Source organism: Patella vulgata, chromosome 5, assembly GCF_932274485.2.
Source record: "Patella vulgata chromosome 5, xgPatVulg1.2, whole genome shotgun sequence".
Taxonomy (NCBI): Eukaryota; Metazoa; Mollusca; class Gastropoda; family Patellidae; genus Patella; species Patella vulgata.
This window is the reverse complement of record NC_065883.2, coordinates 26,262,192-26,278,147: the sequence shown is the minus strand read 5'-3', so window position 1 is coordinate 26,278,147 and position 15,956 is coordinate 26,262,192. Positions and strand designations below refer to the sequence as shown.

Here is a 15,956-nt window from a genome sequence, read left to right as displayed (position 1 = left end):
TGAGAACAAAGGGCAGCCAGTTGTCCTTAGGGTGTAACGGTGATATAATAATACGTTTTTTAAATCGGAGAAAAATTATGACCTCTATAGGGTCCACAAGCTAAAAACGTGATTTTTCGTACAATCAGGGGCCATAATTCAGGAAGTTACGTTCCGATATTATGCACGAATATCGAAAGGAACCGAGATCTTTGGGTTATAAGCATACATTTCAAGTTTAAACCAAATCGGATAAAAATTGTGACCTCTACAGTGTTCACAAGCCAAAAAACGTGATTTTTCGTACAATCAGGGGCCATAATCCATGAAGTTACGGTCCGATAAATGCCAATATCGAAAGGAACCGAGATTTTAGGGTGATAAACCTATATTTCAAGTTTCATTGAACAGGGGCGGACAGGGGCGACGACAATATACGTCCACATGAAAATGTGGGCGTATAAAAATTGTGACCTTAGAGGATCCACATCCTTGGCATTACATACTTTTACACTATTTGCGCATGTGGAGCAGCCATTTTGTCTGGCAATTTATGCCCCTTTCAAAATTCACTGTCATTAGGTTGTATTGATGATATTGTTGAAAGTTTTTTAAAATCGTGACCGCTAGAGGATCCACAAGCTAAAAACGTGATTTTTTGTACAATCAGGGGTCAAAATCCAGGAAGTTGAGGCCCGATATGCGCGAATATCGAAAGGATCCAAGATCTTTGAGTTATAAACATAAATTTTAAGTTTCACCAAAACCGGATAAAAATTATGACCTCTAGAGTCCATAAGCGAAAAACATGATTTTTCGAACAATCAGGGGCCATAATCCATGAAGTTACGGTACGATACATGCCAATATCGTGGGGAGATAAACCTATATTTCAGATTTCGTCAAAATTAAATAAAAATTGTGACCTGTAGAGTTTCCACAAACAAATTGTGGACAGATGGATGGAGGGACAGGGGTGACGACAATGACAATATACGTCCACATAAAAACATGGGCGTATAAAACCAAATCAAAGAGGCAATTATAAAAAATTTACACCTGACACTAATGATCAATTATGTAGAATTCCATGCAATAATTACTGTTCTATTAATAGTATAATTACCTTATTTCCGAGGGCTATTAAACCCATTATAGCACCATAGTGAGAACAGAACGGCTTGTTTAAATCAAACAGTACATCCTTTAGTTCTTTGACTGTATTATATAATAAATGATTTAAGGGGTTACTCCACTTTCTGTAAAAAATAAATATGTGTAAATAGAGTGGTGAGAATTTAATGCCCATGTATTATATAACAAATAAATTGTTCAATACATTACATGATGATGTCCATACGGCTCAGTAACAAATTATTGATGATGGGGTTCTTGTGTGTTGTCTAAATAATTAAAGAGTCTATAATCTATTGCTTTCACACAGTAATAATGGAACCATGATCAAATAGTCCATGATCACAGGGCTAGGGTAATGGTAATGGTATGTAATCATTACATGTTTTGAATGAAATAATGAAAATGGAATTAATTTAATTCCAAAAACCTTGTAATAGTAATAGGTAATTACATTTCAATTACATTTTATAGCAAAAATCAATATCAAAAAAGATCATGAGCCTCACATTTTAGCATTAAAAAAGGTAATTGGTGTCTATTTGACAATTCCAAAACATTTGAATCAGGGCTGGGCGGAGTCCAAATTTTGGCTTAAAAAGAATAAACTAGAATAAACAAAAATTCATAGCATATACGCTTAAAAATGAAAGATAGTCATGTTTACCCAACATGACACTACAGAATTGTCCAATATTTTAAATCATCTTTACTATTTTCATGCAAGAAAATGATTGCAGATGCAGTTTCTTTACATAAAGCCATTAGTCTCTGTTCATATATGAGTCCATAAGGATTACAAATTTCAGAGAGAGAGAGAGAAATGGGGTTTAATGTCCAGTCGCACAAATTAGGTCATTTCGGGACTAACATATGGTTTAATTTTATTTCAATAATTCGCTTGCGCGTTGGGGTCTGTAGCAGTGGGAGGAAACCGGAGGACCCGGCAAAAACCCACGCGATTGGACAGGCGACCCTACTACTTGTCACGTACAACCAGGGATTCAAAACCACGCCAGTTGACTCAATGACAGGCCTTATGATACAGCACGCACGTGCTAACCATTCAGCCATCCACCCCCCCCTTAAAAATTCCAGTTTGTAAAAGTCATCACAATCACTAATCAAAACCCTGCTTAAAAAGTTCAGTTTTAAAATGAAATGAAATGGGGTTTAACGTCCTACTGTTCTGCTCCTATACTGGGCTAATGAAGACGGGCATACGCCATACAGCGTGCTATGAGGGAAATTTTGCCCGGGCAGCGGCACTATCGCCTACTCTTATATCGAATTCCAACTGGCAGGGGATCTTTTACGTGCATTCCAATATATACATGGGACCTCGGTTTTTCGTCTCATCCGAAGGACTAGACAGCTGTCCTTGTCAGGCCCTCCGTCCTGCATCACTGACAAGGGGGGAACCACGCCGGAAAATCTGGATGAACTTTCTCGGCCAATGCAGGGATCGAACACCCGACCTCCAGGTTAGCGAGCCAGCGTCTTACCCACTTAGCCACGTGATCCCCCTCAGTTTTAAAAGTCATCACAGTCATTATATATAACATTGCTTAAAAAGTTATGTTTTAACAAGTTTTTAAAAGCTGACCATAGCAGGCAAAATGATAAGTGGTATCGCTAAACAAAATCGACGTAAGTGCGAATCAAATATTAAATTGATTAGCAGACAGTTATCAAATTTAAGGGAATCTGCGAATCAAGTTTCTTGTGCCAAACTAAGCGTGAAAAAATCTTTAACAAACATGATTCACCATTCCACTCCATACAGACATTTTAATCCCCTTGATGTCGCTCGACGAGATTAAAAGTAATTAAAGATTAGTCAATGAACTAATTGTAAGCTAACTTTTTAACAGTCATTCAATTCACTATCTAACTAAAAATTAGTACAAACGTTAAATTTGATAATCCTGTAAATATACAAGCTCGATAATTATCACAAAACAATAATTTTTATCTGTAACCATTACCCTTCGTAAGAATTGACCCCGTTTCCATCCGGCATCCCATTTGCCATCACACAATATTTTAATCATTTTATCGCATTACGAAAACACCTCCCACCCACAATACACAAATAAACATTAGTTGTATACCGGTAGAAATTATAGCCTTTAGAGTTCGTTCAATACAATACCGTGAAAATTTTCCATTCAATCAAGAGCAATTGCTAATCAATTTCAGATTAGCACTTTTTTTATCATATACCCTGACCCATAGGATGATTTGCTTGTTAGTTGGACTAGTAATTGTTAATCTGAGATCTGAAAGTTCTAGCTGGGATGTATCGTAGGAGTACGTACATCTTGAAAGTAGTGTGATGAGTCTTCAGAATAGAAAGGGCTAGGTATGTTAAAGAGAGGATATTGTTGTCCGTAATGGGAGCATTTACATGACACCAAAAACTAATCAAGAGTAACAACCCATTAATTAATTATCATAAATAGGATTCGTCATCTCTTAAACACTGTGTATCAATTTAAAGTCGATCAAGCGATAATATTAGCCTTTTGAGCATCCACAAGCACTTGTAAATGACGGACGGTGTGACGATAACATACGACCACAATTCAATCTGGGTGTATAGGACATGATCTGAAAACACAAACAACTTACAGCACTATTTCTCCTAATAATCTAGAAGCATAATCTCTCAATGACCAATGATCATTCTGGTTATTAAAGGAGGCAGCTACTGGTTCCGTTAAATTATACATTACAGCTTGAACTAATAAATTTAACTGAAATATAACATTCAAAATTATTAGATTTTCACAAATATAGATTAACTAAAGTTGTAAATGAAATGAGGTTTAATTGGCAAATGAAGACGGCATATGCCATAAAATGTACTATGAGGGAAATTTTGCCTGGACAGCGGCACTACGGCCTACTCCTATATCAAATTCAAACTGCCAAGGGATTTTTTACAAGCACTCCAATGTGTGCACGAGACCTGGTTCTTTCGGCCCATCCTAATGACTATACATTGCCTCCTGCCAGGGCCTCTGTCCTGCACCACTGACAAGGGGGAACAATGTCAGAACAGGGCTCTATAAAAGTTGAGTGTGCCTGCGCACACACTTGAAAATGTGCCTGCAGGGTCATACTGAAACACAGGGATGTAGCCATGATTTGGTGAGTGGTGTAAAAATTTTTGGGAGGGGGGGGCGTGGTCTTTTATGAAAATTAAACCCTTCTTTGTGTATTTTCAGAGCATCTGCTGCCTTTTGTATTTGGTTCAGTGCAAATCAAATTTCCATTTATATATTCAAATTTTACCAAATTCACTTAATTTTCATCAATGATACAGGGATCTAAAAACTTTTTGACACCACCCGACCGAGCATAAAATTGTCCCGCCCCACTCTGTTTCTCTGGATAGATAAGTTGAGGACCTTTCGGTATTTGTTGTTCTGTTGGGTTTTTTTTTCAAATATTACTTTATTACTTTTATTTGAGTACAACGAACTATGACAATTAATGTTGGTGAAGAATGTCCTGATCAGTGTCTTGATTGTTGGAAGTTTTTAATAAGTGAGTTTATAGTTTTGGTTGTGAGATAATGTAAATTCATTAAAATGTTTTGGGGGATGGATTTTCAGTTGTATGGGTCTGGAATTGTATTGTCCGGATTATGGTGTTTTATTTTAGTGGTTGAAATGTCTTAGTTCTTATATGGGTTTACTTTTAATATTTTTTGGTATAGTTGAAAGGATAACTCGTTGGACTCTTTATAGTTCTGAAGGTGGTCTCTTTCTGAAATATTGTTTATCAGGTGATTAGTAATTCTTTGTCCTGGTTGGTTATTCAGAAGTTTAGCTGGGATAAAACTAAATTACACGCATGCATCAGTACCACATGTTACAGATTTAGTGAAGGTCAATACCGGCTCTTTTCCACAAATGGGTAAGCTATTTAATTTAACTTTCTTGTAATAGATGACTGCAAGTGGACTGTGAGTTTCATGAGTGTTTGATATATAATTATATATGTAATTCAAATACTGTAAGGTAAAAATTGTAGGATGTGTAGCCAATAGAACTGTTGGTTACGAATATATGGATAATGGCAACTATTGTATTTTCAGGGCCAACTTGTCGAGCATAAATGTATTTTGTGTTATAGTTATGTGTAGTACCAACAGAAATGGTGTTTAATGGTTATGGTGAATTGAAATACATCTAGATCGACCAACATCGACTACGCGCTTACGCGTTTCATTTAATTGTTTTAAACTGTATCATGTGTCATTTGTGGATTATATAAACTTATTTAAACCTTATCGTGTTGTCAATCAAGAAATCTATTTTCCCGAACTAAGCAGGTTCAATCTATCAACTTTACCACACCATTGCAGGTGATGGAAAGGGTAGGTCTGCAATAATGGAGCCCCCAGGGAGGAGTAGATTTTCTTGGTTGTACCAGTAACAAGTTGAACTGTTTAGTTTTCAATTAACTTATCGTTAGACTTTAAAGTGAATCCGATGGCGTTTAATTACTGACATTCAAATTTATATGCACATTATCATCAAGCTTGAATTCTCGTGACTTTGTGACAGTGTTTAACCACTGGAACTGAAATTATAACAGATTCTGGATGAAGATTGGAACTGTGTAACAGTGAATATTGAACATTAATATTATGAACTATTGATTAATTTAGTGTTAATTTGATTAATTTAGTGTTAATTTGTTTGTTTTCATTTATTTTTAGTGTCGGTAAACCTGGTATGTATGGTTGTAAGTATGGATGTTGACAGCACTAATAAATAAATAGGTCAAGTTTAAATAAGTTAGGGCATAAAATTCCGTAACTATTGATAATCTTAGAACATCATTCAATACACATTGCATTATACTAAAATATATAACAGTTATCCCAGTAACACTATAACTTGTATTGTCTTTATTTTATCAACAGTGGAGTTTTTTTTTTATGTAGAGTTTAGAGTAGTTTGGTCAGTCGATTGGTTTGAATATGTCGGAGGAAGAAGTTGTGGTCTTGGGTAACACACTAAGAAAGTTGGGTCTTTTTCCAAAGCGTATAGGTAAGACTGAAGATGACGTTGCTGAGTGGATGGAAGATGTTTTGAAATCTAAAGGTAAGTGGCCGGTTAAATCGGATGATGAAACAGAGTCGTCTACTAAATCAAGACCACCAGTTAATCCGATGCCGAAGTTGTCAATGTTTTATGGTGAACCAGGAAAAGGTGAAGTTAGTTACGACCTTTGGAGATACGAAGTAGATTGTTTAATTTCAGAAGGTGTATATGATAACCATGTAATACTGTTGGCTATTCGCCGATCACTTAAAGGGGAGGCCGGTAAGGTTATAATGCGGTTAGGTCCGCATGTTGATGTTAAAACTGTCTTAGCCAAATTGCATAGTGTTTACGGTACATGTGAAGAAGCAGAATCTTTAATCGGACTCTTTTACAGTGCTAAACAATATCCATCTGAAACGGTTACAGATTGGGCATGCCGGTTAGAAGATATATTCGCAAGAGTAACTCGAGAGGGTAGTCCAGATCCTAAAGAATCCGATGAGACATTAAGGAATGTATTTTGGCGTGGATTGTTGCCACACTTACGTGATTTGTCTGCTCACAAATATGATAAATCAACAAGTTTCGACACACTACGTGTTCAACTTCGCCGTATAGAGCATGATGTTAACCAACGAAACTTATCAGCGAGTACCGCTACTTCGAAGCCAAATCCTTTTAACATGATACATACAAAGTCTTCTAATTCTGAATTTCAGGAACTTAAAGGGATAGTTCACAGTATTTCTTCACAAGTTAGTGGATTGAAGGATCAAGTTTCGCAATTAGCTTATAAAGTTGACAGACCTAAGGTTCCACGATGGCAGTCACAAGGAAATGATTCAAGAGGTGAGATGTCAAATAATTTTAGTAGTAATAACCGGGATAATCGGCGTAGTAGTCAAGGACCGGGACCCAAGTGTTGGGCTTGTGGTCAGTACGGTCATATTAGGTTGGGTTGCAGAGCAGCATTTAACCAGAATCGTTCTTTAAACGTTCACAACCTCAGGCCAAGGGAAGCGCCCTGGGGTACTCCACGCAGAGACTTCCCAGAGCGACGTTGAAATCGAATTTTGTAGTTGGTGAACCTAATGAAGCCAATGTTAAAGTTGAGGGAAATTGTTGTACTGCACTTTTAGATACTGGATCAACTGTGTCTACTGTAAGTGAAGAGTTATATAATTCTAAATTAAAACATTTACCTTTACAACCGCTTAAAACTATGTTGGATATAGAATGTGCTGATGGTAAACCATTGCCGTATAAAGGATATATTGAAGCAGATTTACAGTTTTCAGAATTGACAGATGAAACAATAACTTGTATTTTATTAGTAGTTCCGGTGAGTAGATATAATTCATTGGTTCCGGTTTTACTTGGAACAAATGTATTGACTCTTCTGATGAAACAATGTAAAGATGAACATGGGAAATCTTTTCTCCAAAAAGCGAAATTAACCACTTCTTGGTATTTATCTTTTCGTAGTATGGATTTATCAGAAAAAGAATTAGTCAAACGAGATTTCAGTTTAGGAATAGTGAAAAGTGCCTCAGTCAATAGGATACTAGTTCGTCCAAATTCTCGTATAACGTTACCATGTTATGTTGATAAAAAGTTACGATACCCGAAGGTGTCGGTGATGGTACACCCATGTCAACGTTCCAGTATTTCATCTGATTTAGATGTTTCTCCATCCATAATGATGTATGATTACAATAATACAGATTATATTTCAGTTAACGTTTCAAATGTGTCTACAAATACTATTGTTATTTCACCCAAAGCTATTGTGTGTGAACTACAGCCGGTAAATATTGAAGATAACGAAGTTACTTCAGATGGATCCAATGCCTCGGTCTTAAATAAAGTAGAAATTGACGAAAGCGATTTATCAGAGGAAGAGATAATTCAAGGTAAGAACCTGTTGTTAAGTTTTGACGATATTTTCGCACATAATGATCTGGACTTGGGACATACATCCAGAGTACAACACAGAATTGAACTTATAGATGAACAACCGTTTAAGCAACGGCACCGCCGTATACCTCCATCGATGTTTACTGAAGTAAAAGATCATTTAAAGCAGTTGTTAGCATGTGGTGTTATAAGAAATTCACATAGTCCATGGGCATCAAACGTGGTACTTTGTCGTAGAAAGAACGGTAAATTACGCATGTGCACTGATTTCAGACAATTGAATAATAGAACGATCAAGGATTCGTACGCTCTTCCCAGAATTGATGAGTTATTGGATCATTTAGCAGGTAACAAATTTTATTCAAAGTTAGATATGAAGTCCGGATATTACCAGGTCGAAGTTGCCGAAGAACATAAGGAGCGTACCGCTTTCACAATTGGTCCGCTTGGTTTTTATGAGTATAACAGACTTCCTTTTGGTCTTTGTAATTCTCCCGCGACGTTTCAGAGGCTTTTAGAAGATTGCTTAGGAGATCTTCATTTGACGATATGTGTAGTGTATATTGATGATTTGATTATTTTTGCAGATTCATTCGAGGAGCATCTACAGCGCTTAAATAAGGTTTTAGAGCGTTTACGTCAGTGTAATTTAAAATTAGCACCTGATAAATGTAGTTTCTTTAAAAGACGTGTAAACTATGTTGGACATGTTATCTCCGAAGCGGGTATTGAACCAGATCCAGAGAAAATTGAGGTGATCCAAAAATGGCCACGCCCATTGAATTCTGTCGAGGTAAGAAAATTTCTTGGATTTGCTGGTTATTATCGTCGTTTTGTGAAAGATTTTTCGAAAATATCAAAACCTTTATCTATTTTGATGCCCACAACGGGTAAGAAAAATAAAAGTAATGTTTCCGTCAAGTGGAAGTGGGATATTGAGCAGGAAAATGCATTCTGTGAATTAAAGGATCATTTGTGTAGTTCTCCAATTCTTACAAGCTGTGACTATACGTTACCATTCGTTTTACATATTGACGCTTGTCAAACTGGTCTGGGTGCAGTTCTTTATCAGAAACGAGATAATTTATTGAAAGTTGTGGCTTACGCGAGCAGAAGTGTGAATAAATCGGAACAAAATTATTCTGCTCATAAATTGGAATTTTTAGGGTTAAAATGGGCCGTTACAGAAAAGTTTCATGATTATTTGTATGGGAACAAGTTTGTGGTGTATACCGACAATAATCCATTAACCTATATTTTGACTTCCGCTAAATTAGATGCAACAGGTCATAGATGGCTCGCCGCTCTTTCTGCGTATGATTTTGAAATAAAATACAGACCCGGGAAAAATAATTTGGACGCCGATTTATTGTCAAGATTACATAAAGAATCGGAATATATTTCACATGAACAGGTACATGTAATTTGTAATTCTATTCAGCCGAGTAATTATGCCGAATGTTTAAGTATATCACCAGAATTAGTGCCGGAGGTAAATTTAGGTCTAAATGGTATGACACCACGTGATTGGAGAAAGGAACAAGCAAAAGATGCCTCTATATTGTCTATTCTTAAATATTTAAGGTCGGGAATAAAGCCATTTGACAAGGAGTTCAACAAAGAGGTCCAAGTATTATGTCGTCGTTTAGAACACTTAAAGCTGAAACAGGGAGTTTTATATCGATCTGTGGAACATGAAGGGGAGATAATTGAACAACTCGTACTTCCAGGTCATTATAGGAAATTAGCATTTCAGGCTCTTCACGATGATCTTGGTCACATGGGTAGAGATAGAACTATGGTATTAATGAGGGAACGATTTTATTGGCCTGGTATGGCAAGTGATGTTGAACTTTGGATCAAGAATTGTGAACGTTGTTTGAGACGAAAATCTCCTACAAATATCCGAGCCCCTTTGGTGAATATAGAAACTACTCACCCCCTTGAAGTTGTTGCGATGGATTTTCTAACACTAGAACCATCTAAAGGTAATTATCAGTATATTCTAGTTATTACAGATCTGTTCACAAAATATGCTCAAGCAATACCTACACGGAATATGACAGCTCGCACAACGGCTGAAGTATTTTTCAATAATTTTATAGTTCATTATGGTTTACCAAGTCGGATACATTCTGATCAAGGAGCTAATTTTGAGAGTAAAATTATTAAAGAATTATGTAGTTTAGTAGGTATGGATAAATCCCGCACCACAGCTTATCACCCGATGGGTAATGGGCAGTGTGAAAGATTTAATCGGACACTTTTGAATATGCTGGGTACACTTACGCCGGAGAAGAAAAATGATTGGAAAATACAAGTAGCACCTCTTGTACATGCATATAATTGCACACGACATGAAACCACTGGATTTTCACCTTTCTATTTAATGTTTGGACGCCACCCTCGTCTTCCAATAGATTTAGCGTTTGGAGTGAGTCGAGAAGTGTCTAATGTGTCATTACATTCGTATGTAAAAGCGTTAAAGGAACGGTTACAACGTTCTTATGAATTAGCGATTAAATCATCAGAGAATTGTAAAGAAAAACAGAAGACAAAATATGATCGGAAAGTTAAAGGTATTCGTCTTGATATTGGTGATCGTGTTTTAGTACGTACTTTAGCGTTTCAGGGAAAACACAAATTAGCTGATAGATGGGAACCTGGCGTTTACATTGTTGAGGATCAACCTAATTTGGAAATTCCTGTTTTTGTGGTCAGACCAGAGTCTGGGCGTGGACGATCGCGTACTTTACATCGAAATAATTTGTTATCAATCAATAGCGTTGAACCCGTGTATTTTCCGACTCCAAAACCGAGAAAGCGAAAAATAGTAATTGAGTCTAAAGTAGCTGCGGAAAAATGTGTTGAATTAGATTCAAGTTCTGATGAAGAATTTAGTTATGTGGAAGCCAATGATCCTGTAAATGAGAATTACCCGGAGGTTATTCTTACGGGAGGAGGGGAAGGTGATCATGAAATTATCGAGGATATTGTTGAGGGGGATCACAATACCGAGATATTTCATGGGGCATCTAATGACGCATCTGTAAGTAATGAAAATACTGAGGTAAAATCAATTGAAGTTAATGTTTCAGGTGACGCCGTAGATAATAATCCAAGTCCTCTACCGGCAGATGTATCTATTGAAACAAGACCTCGCCGAACATGTAACCAACCTCAATGGATGCAGAGTGGTGATTTTGTTATGGCTCAAATTAATAATCCGTCAGATTGGTATGAGAAAGCTAACTATATTCATTCATTACATCTTTCAGGTTCTTTAAGCAAAATGGCTCCAGAGGTTAGTACGGCATTGTTGTCGTTAATTACTGGTAAGTAAATGACGGGACGTCATTTTTACGGTGGGGGGAAGTATGTAACAGGGTCATATTTTGGGACTCTGTCAATTAATGTTGGTGAAGAATGTCCTGATCAGTGTCTTGATTGTTGGAAGTTTTTAATAAGTGAGTTTATAGTTTTGGTTGTGAGATAATGTAAATTCATTAAAATGTTTTGGGGGATGGATTTTCAGTTGTATGGGTCTGGAATTGTATTGTCCGGATTATGGTGTTTTATTTTAGTGGTTGAAATGTCTTAGTTCTTATATGGGTTTACTTTTAATATTTTTTGGTATAGTTGAAAGGATAACTCGTTGGACTCTTTATAGTTCTGAAGGTGGTCTCTTTCTGAAATATTGTTTATCAGGTGATTAGTAATTCTTTGTCCTGGTTGGTTATTCAGAAGTTTAGCTGGGATAAAACTAAATTACACGCATGCATCAGTACCACATGTTACAGATTTAGTGAAGGTCAATACCGGCTCTTTTCCACAAATGGGTAAGCTATTTAATTTAACTTTCTTGTAATAGATGACTGCAAGTGGACTGTGAGTTTCATGAGTGTTTGATATATAATTATATATGTAATTCAAATACTGTAAGGTAAAAATTGTAGGATGTGTAGCCAATAGAACTGTTGGTTACGAATATATGGATAATGGCAACTATTGTATTTTCAGGGCCAACTTGTCGAGCATAAATGTATTTTGTGTTATAGTTATGTGTAGTACCAACAGAAATGGTGTTTAATGGTTATGGTGAATTGAAATACATCTAGATCGACCAACATCGACTACGCGCTTACGCGTTTCATTTAATTGTTTTAAACTGTATCATGTGTCATTTGTGGATTATATAAACTTATTTAAACCTTATCGTGTTGTCAATCAAGAAATCTATTTTCCCGAACTAAGCAGGTTCAATCTATCAACTTTACCACACCATTGCAGGTGATGGAAAGGGTAGGTCTGCAATATTTGACTTGTTTGTAAAGTTGTTGTACGTGTCTCACGAATATTATTATTATTACAGTGGAATGAGAATCAGGTCAGACAGAAACTGAGAAAGCTCTCATCGTCCTCCTAGTCCTACTCTCGGGCCGTAGCAAATCCACGGTCAACACGAGTAAGAAATAAAATAAGAAACGTCGTGAAAATTTGCAGGCACTTGTTGGACAATTACGACATTCAAACCTTTAACATTGGAGTGCCGTAAATTGGTCTGGGTGACCTATTTACGGCAAATAAACAAATATAAAGACCGTAGAATAATTGTAAAATGAATAGACCTAGGCCTACACATCTTCTAAGTCTAAATAAACAAAATACCAATACATCTTTCTTTAAACTAATTTGGGATGATAGGGTCTACTACGGCACACAAAAAAAAATTATGCCGTGACAGACATGGTTTACGTACGTACGTCGGCTTTTACCATGGCTTTGCCGTTTTTGCCGTGGTAAATTTCGAGCGTCGAGTTTGTGTACAGAGAAGGACGAAGGGGTTTAAATACGACTGGGCGGCTTTCCTCGATTTTTTCTTTGTGCTTGACGGCAAAAAATAGTGCCGGGCGCAGGCGCCGCCCGGCGTGGCTACATCTTTAAAAATGTGCCTGCAAAAATTTTTTTGAAATGATTGTGCCTGCGCACACCGTGCGCATGTACGCGGAAATATCGATGCCTGTGTCGGAAAATCATGAACTTTCTCGACCAATGCTGGGATTGAACATGGGACCTCCATGATAGCGAGCAAGCATCCTACTCCCTGAGCCACTGTGGCTCCTAACTAGAGCTGACTTGGACTGTTATTATTAAATAAATATTTGACAATTTATTTAAAGAATGTGATAATCCTTACATTATACAATGGGCTATCACTCTCTTAGTCCAACAGTAATTAGTGTCATACACAAGGCAGTGTGCACATCATGCTTTTTCTTTCAAGAACATTGGGTATGTTGAAATAAAATTGTTGGCTAAAACTGCTAAGCCATCGCTCAGATTTCTAATTCTGAACTTTTTAATGCTTTTCCAGTTGAATAAATACTCAAAGTAAATCAGTACTTCGATTTTTGATATATACTGTAGACGAGTCTAAAATTATGGTGAATACTTTAGTTTTAAAAAGAAAACAAAACTAGAGGTCAAACTGACTTGTACTTTTTGGACCAGGACCTGATCCCCACACGTTAATCATCTTGTTGTTGTTCTTGGAGGTGAAACTCTTCGAAAAAAGCCTTAAAGTTTTGCCAATCGATTGACGATTTTTAATATTATGTCACAATTCCATGATACATGTAGCTGCGATGACGTCATACTCGGATCATGGTATGCTCGTATTGGTTTGATCAGTAATGATGTTATGATCGGTTCCTGGTCCAAACAGTACAATTATAATTGTTTGATCAATAATATTTTTTCTTCTTAATAGTCTTACTGTATGTTATATATACTCTTCAAAAAAAGTAGGGGATATTGAAATGCAAATACCTATGCAGGATGATATATGATAAATAGTCATGGACACTTGACATGCTTTGAGAGTATGTTCACAGACGAAGAACTTATCGCCCCAACAGAACCACTGAGCTGCACATGGGACACGCAATAGCGCCATACACGTTGGAGGGGTTCATTGTCAAATTTGACACTTCAAGGAAGGGTTATCTATCCATGTTAGCATTCCTATCGGTTCTTGCATAAGATTTACTTTATAGCGTATCTTTGCTTTAGTGTGTTACGTTTATTTTCATCGGGAGACGTGTTCGTCGACAATACTGCAAGAATTGGCCGTGGCACTGCAAGGGGAGTGGGTCAGATTGCCCCAAATCGTGATTGGGCGGTTGATTAGGAGCATGCCACGACAAATTGTTGAATGTCTGGGGACTGGTGGCGCAATTACTCATTATTAAGACAAAAATCAAAAACGTCCATTTTCACTTTTGACGGTATATCTCATTGCGAGTGAAATGGGGCTGTCAGATAAGCCACCCATATGAACTGTTTATGTTCATGTGTAGGCAATTGGCCTGTTATTAACATACACTGCTTACCTCTAATAAAAACAGCAGAGCATTTCTGCAGTTTTGAATTGTTTCTGAATATCCCCTACTTTTTTTGAAAAGTATAGTATACTTACATAAGGATGAGGAGTCAGATCTAGACTAGGATTGTTGATTAATGATTTAATGGTATGTAATAATATAGTTAACTTGGTGATGTCATGACTCACTGTCTTTACCTGTAACACAATATAAATATTATATTAAATAGGCATATATAGTCAACATCAATTTACATGTTATCATTTCATGAAAAACTAGAGATTTTTACTCAGTCCACATACTATTACCCAAATTTATCCTTTTGTATTAACTTTTTGTTTGACGGTAATATTTTTTAAAATTCTCTTTAAAAAAGTTTGATTTGAAAGTTACAACCAAAGTTGCTCCTGGTAACTACTAATACTGTCCAAGACATCTGTCCAAGAACTGTGAAGCCTTGAACATCAGATCATTACAATACACAATACTGATAAATGATTTTAGTGTTAGCTTGTCTAGTATGAAATAATTGGTTTTCTGTGCAGGTAAGCGAATTGAATACTGATATGTATATGTTAATCATATTTCAAGGGAAATAACTCTATTCATTATTGTAAACTCATAGGGATGCTTGATTGTCAGACCGGAACGTTTCGAATCGATGGAATTGAAATCCAGTGACGCAGAATTCAGTCCTGTCACAGTTCTGTCAGCCCTGACAACAGAGGTGGTGTGAGTAGAATCATAACATAATTAAACCTATTGAATATGTTTCAGCTGTCATGGCTGATTGAGATATTTTCTCATGCAGTTGATGCATGCGTTCTAGCCCCAAATACCATTTTCACTTGATTTTCACATTCTTGGGTTTGACAGAATTCAATTCTGGAATGTTCAATCAAGCATCCCCATGGAAACGCAGCCTTGAATATAAATATGATTGTGGGAATTTATGATTGAACAATCAAGGATTGGATTATCTGAATACCGTGATTGTTTCATTCAAGAACAATTGAAAACTTCAGGTGATAAGACATGCATTATTTAATATGTTACTATCTTGATCAATCACCATAGCTGAAATTCTACTTTCACATCATCTGCTAATGAAATTGGCAGAACTATGACAGGAATCCATTTCGTGTCACTCAATTACAATTCTATCAATTCAAAATATTTCAGAATCAAAATAGAGCACCTCTTTCGTATGTTTCACAGAATTAACCATTCTTCATGCTAGAAAGTATCAGTAATTATCTAACTTTGATCAAATCTAAACTTACCCCATAACAAACATAATTAACAAAATAAGACAGTAAAGGCACTATATTTGGATTTTTTCTGATGTCATCTAAGGCTACCTGAAAAAATAATTTAGAATAATACTAAAAAAGATTACAATTCTAGATTAATTAATGCTCGAATTAAACTGCATGTTCATAGATACATTGTACAGCATTTTTAGTATCAGTACAAA

General features: G+C 36.4%; 2 protein-coding genes across 4 annotated transcripts in view; one reads left to right on the top strand and one right to left on the bottom strand.

Moving 5' to 3' along the window:
- The window catches only part of LOC126821839 (TAF6-like RNA polymerase II p300/CBP-associated factor-associated factor 65 kDa subunit 6L), a 43,748-nt gene that overhangs the window by 10,841 nt on the left and 16,951 nt on the right, over positions 1–15,956 (bottom strand). For all 3 annotated transcript variants that reach the window (XM_050550351.2, XM_050550352.2, XM_050550350.2), the window contains exons 7-10: positions 15,763–15,840; positions 14,575–14,676; positions 3,748–3,872; positions 1,106–1,238 (exon numbers count right to left, since the gene is read on the bottom strand). In XM_050550351.2, coding sequence (XP_050406308.1) covers positions 1,106–1,238; positions 3,748–3,872; positions 14,575–14,676; positions 15,763–15,840 — 438 coding nt within the window. The remainder of the gene's footprint in view (positions 1–1,105; positions 1,239–3,747; positions 3,873–14,574; positions 14,677–15,762; positions 15,841–15,956) is intronic.
- Positions 4,616–12,311, top strand: LOC130012828 (uncharacterized). The gene is made up of 3 exons (XM_056100792.1): positions 4,616–7,028; positions 11,375–11,431; positions 12,117–12,311. The coding sequence occupies exons 1-3, from the start codon at positions 6,113–6,115 to the stop codon at positions 12,134–12,136; spliced, it is 993 nt and encodes a 330-aa protein (XP_055956767.1). The 5' UTR covers positions 4,616–6,112; the 3' UTR covers positions 12,137–12,311.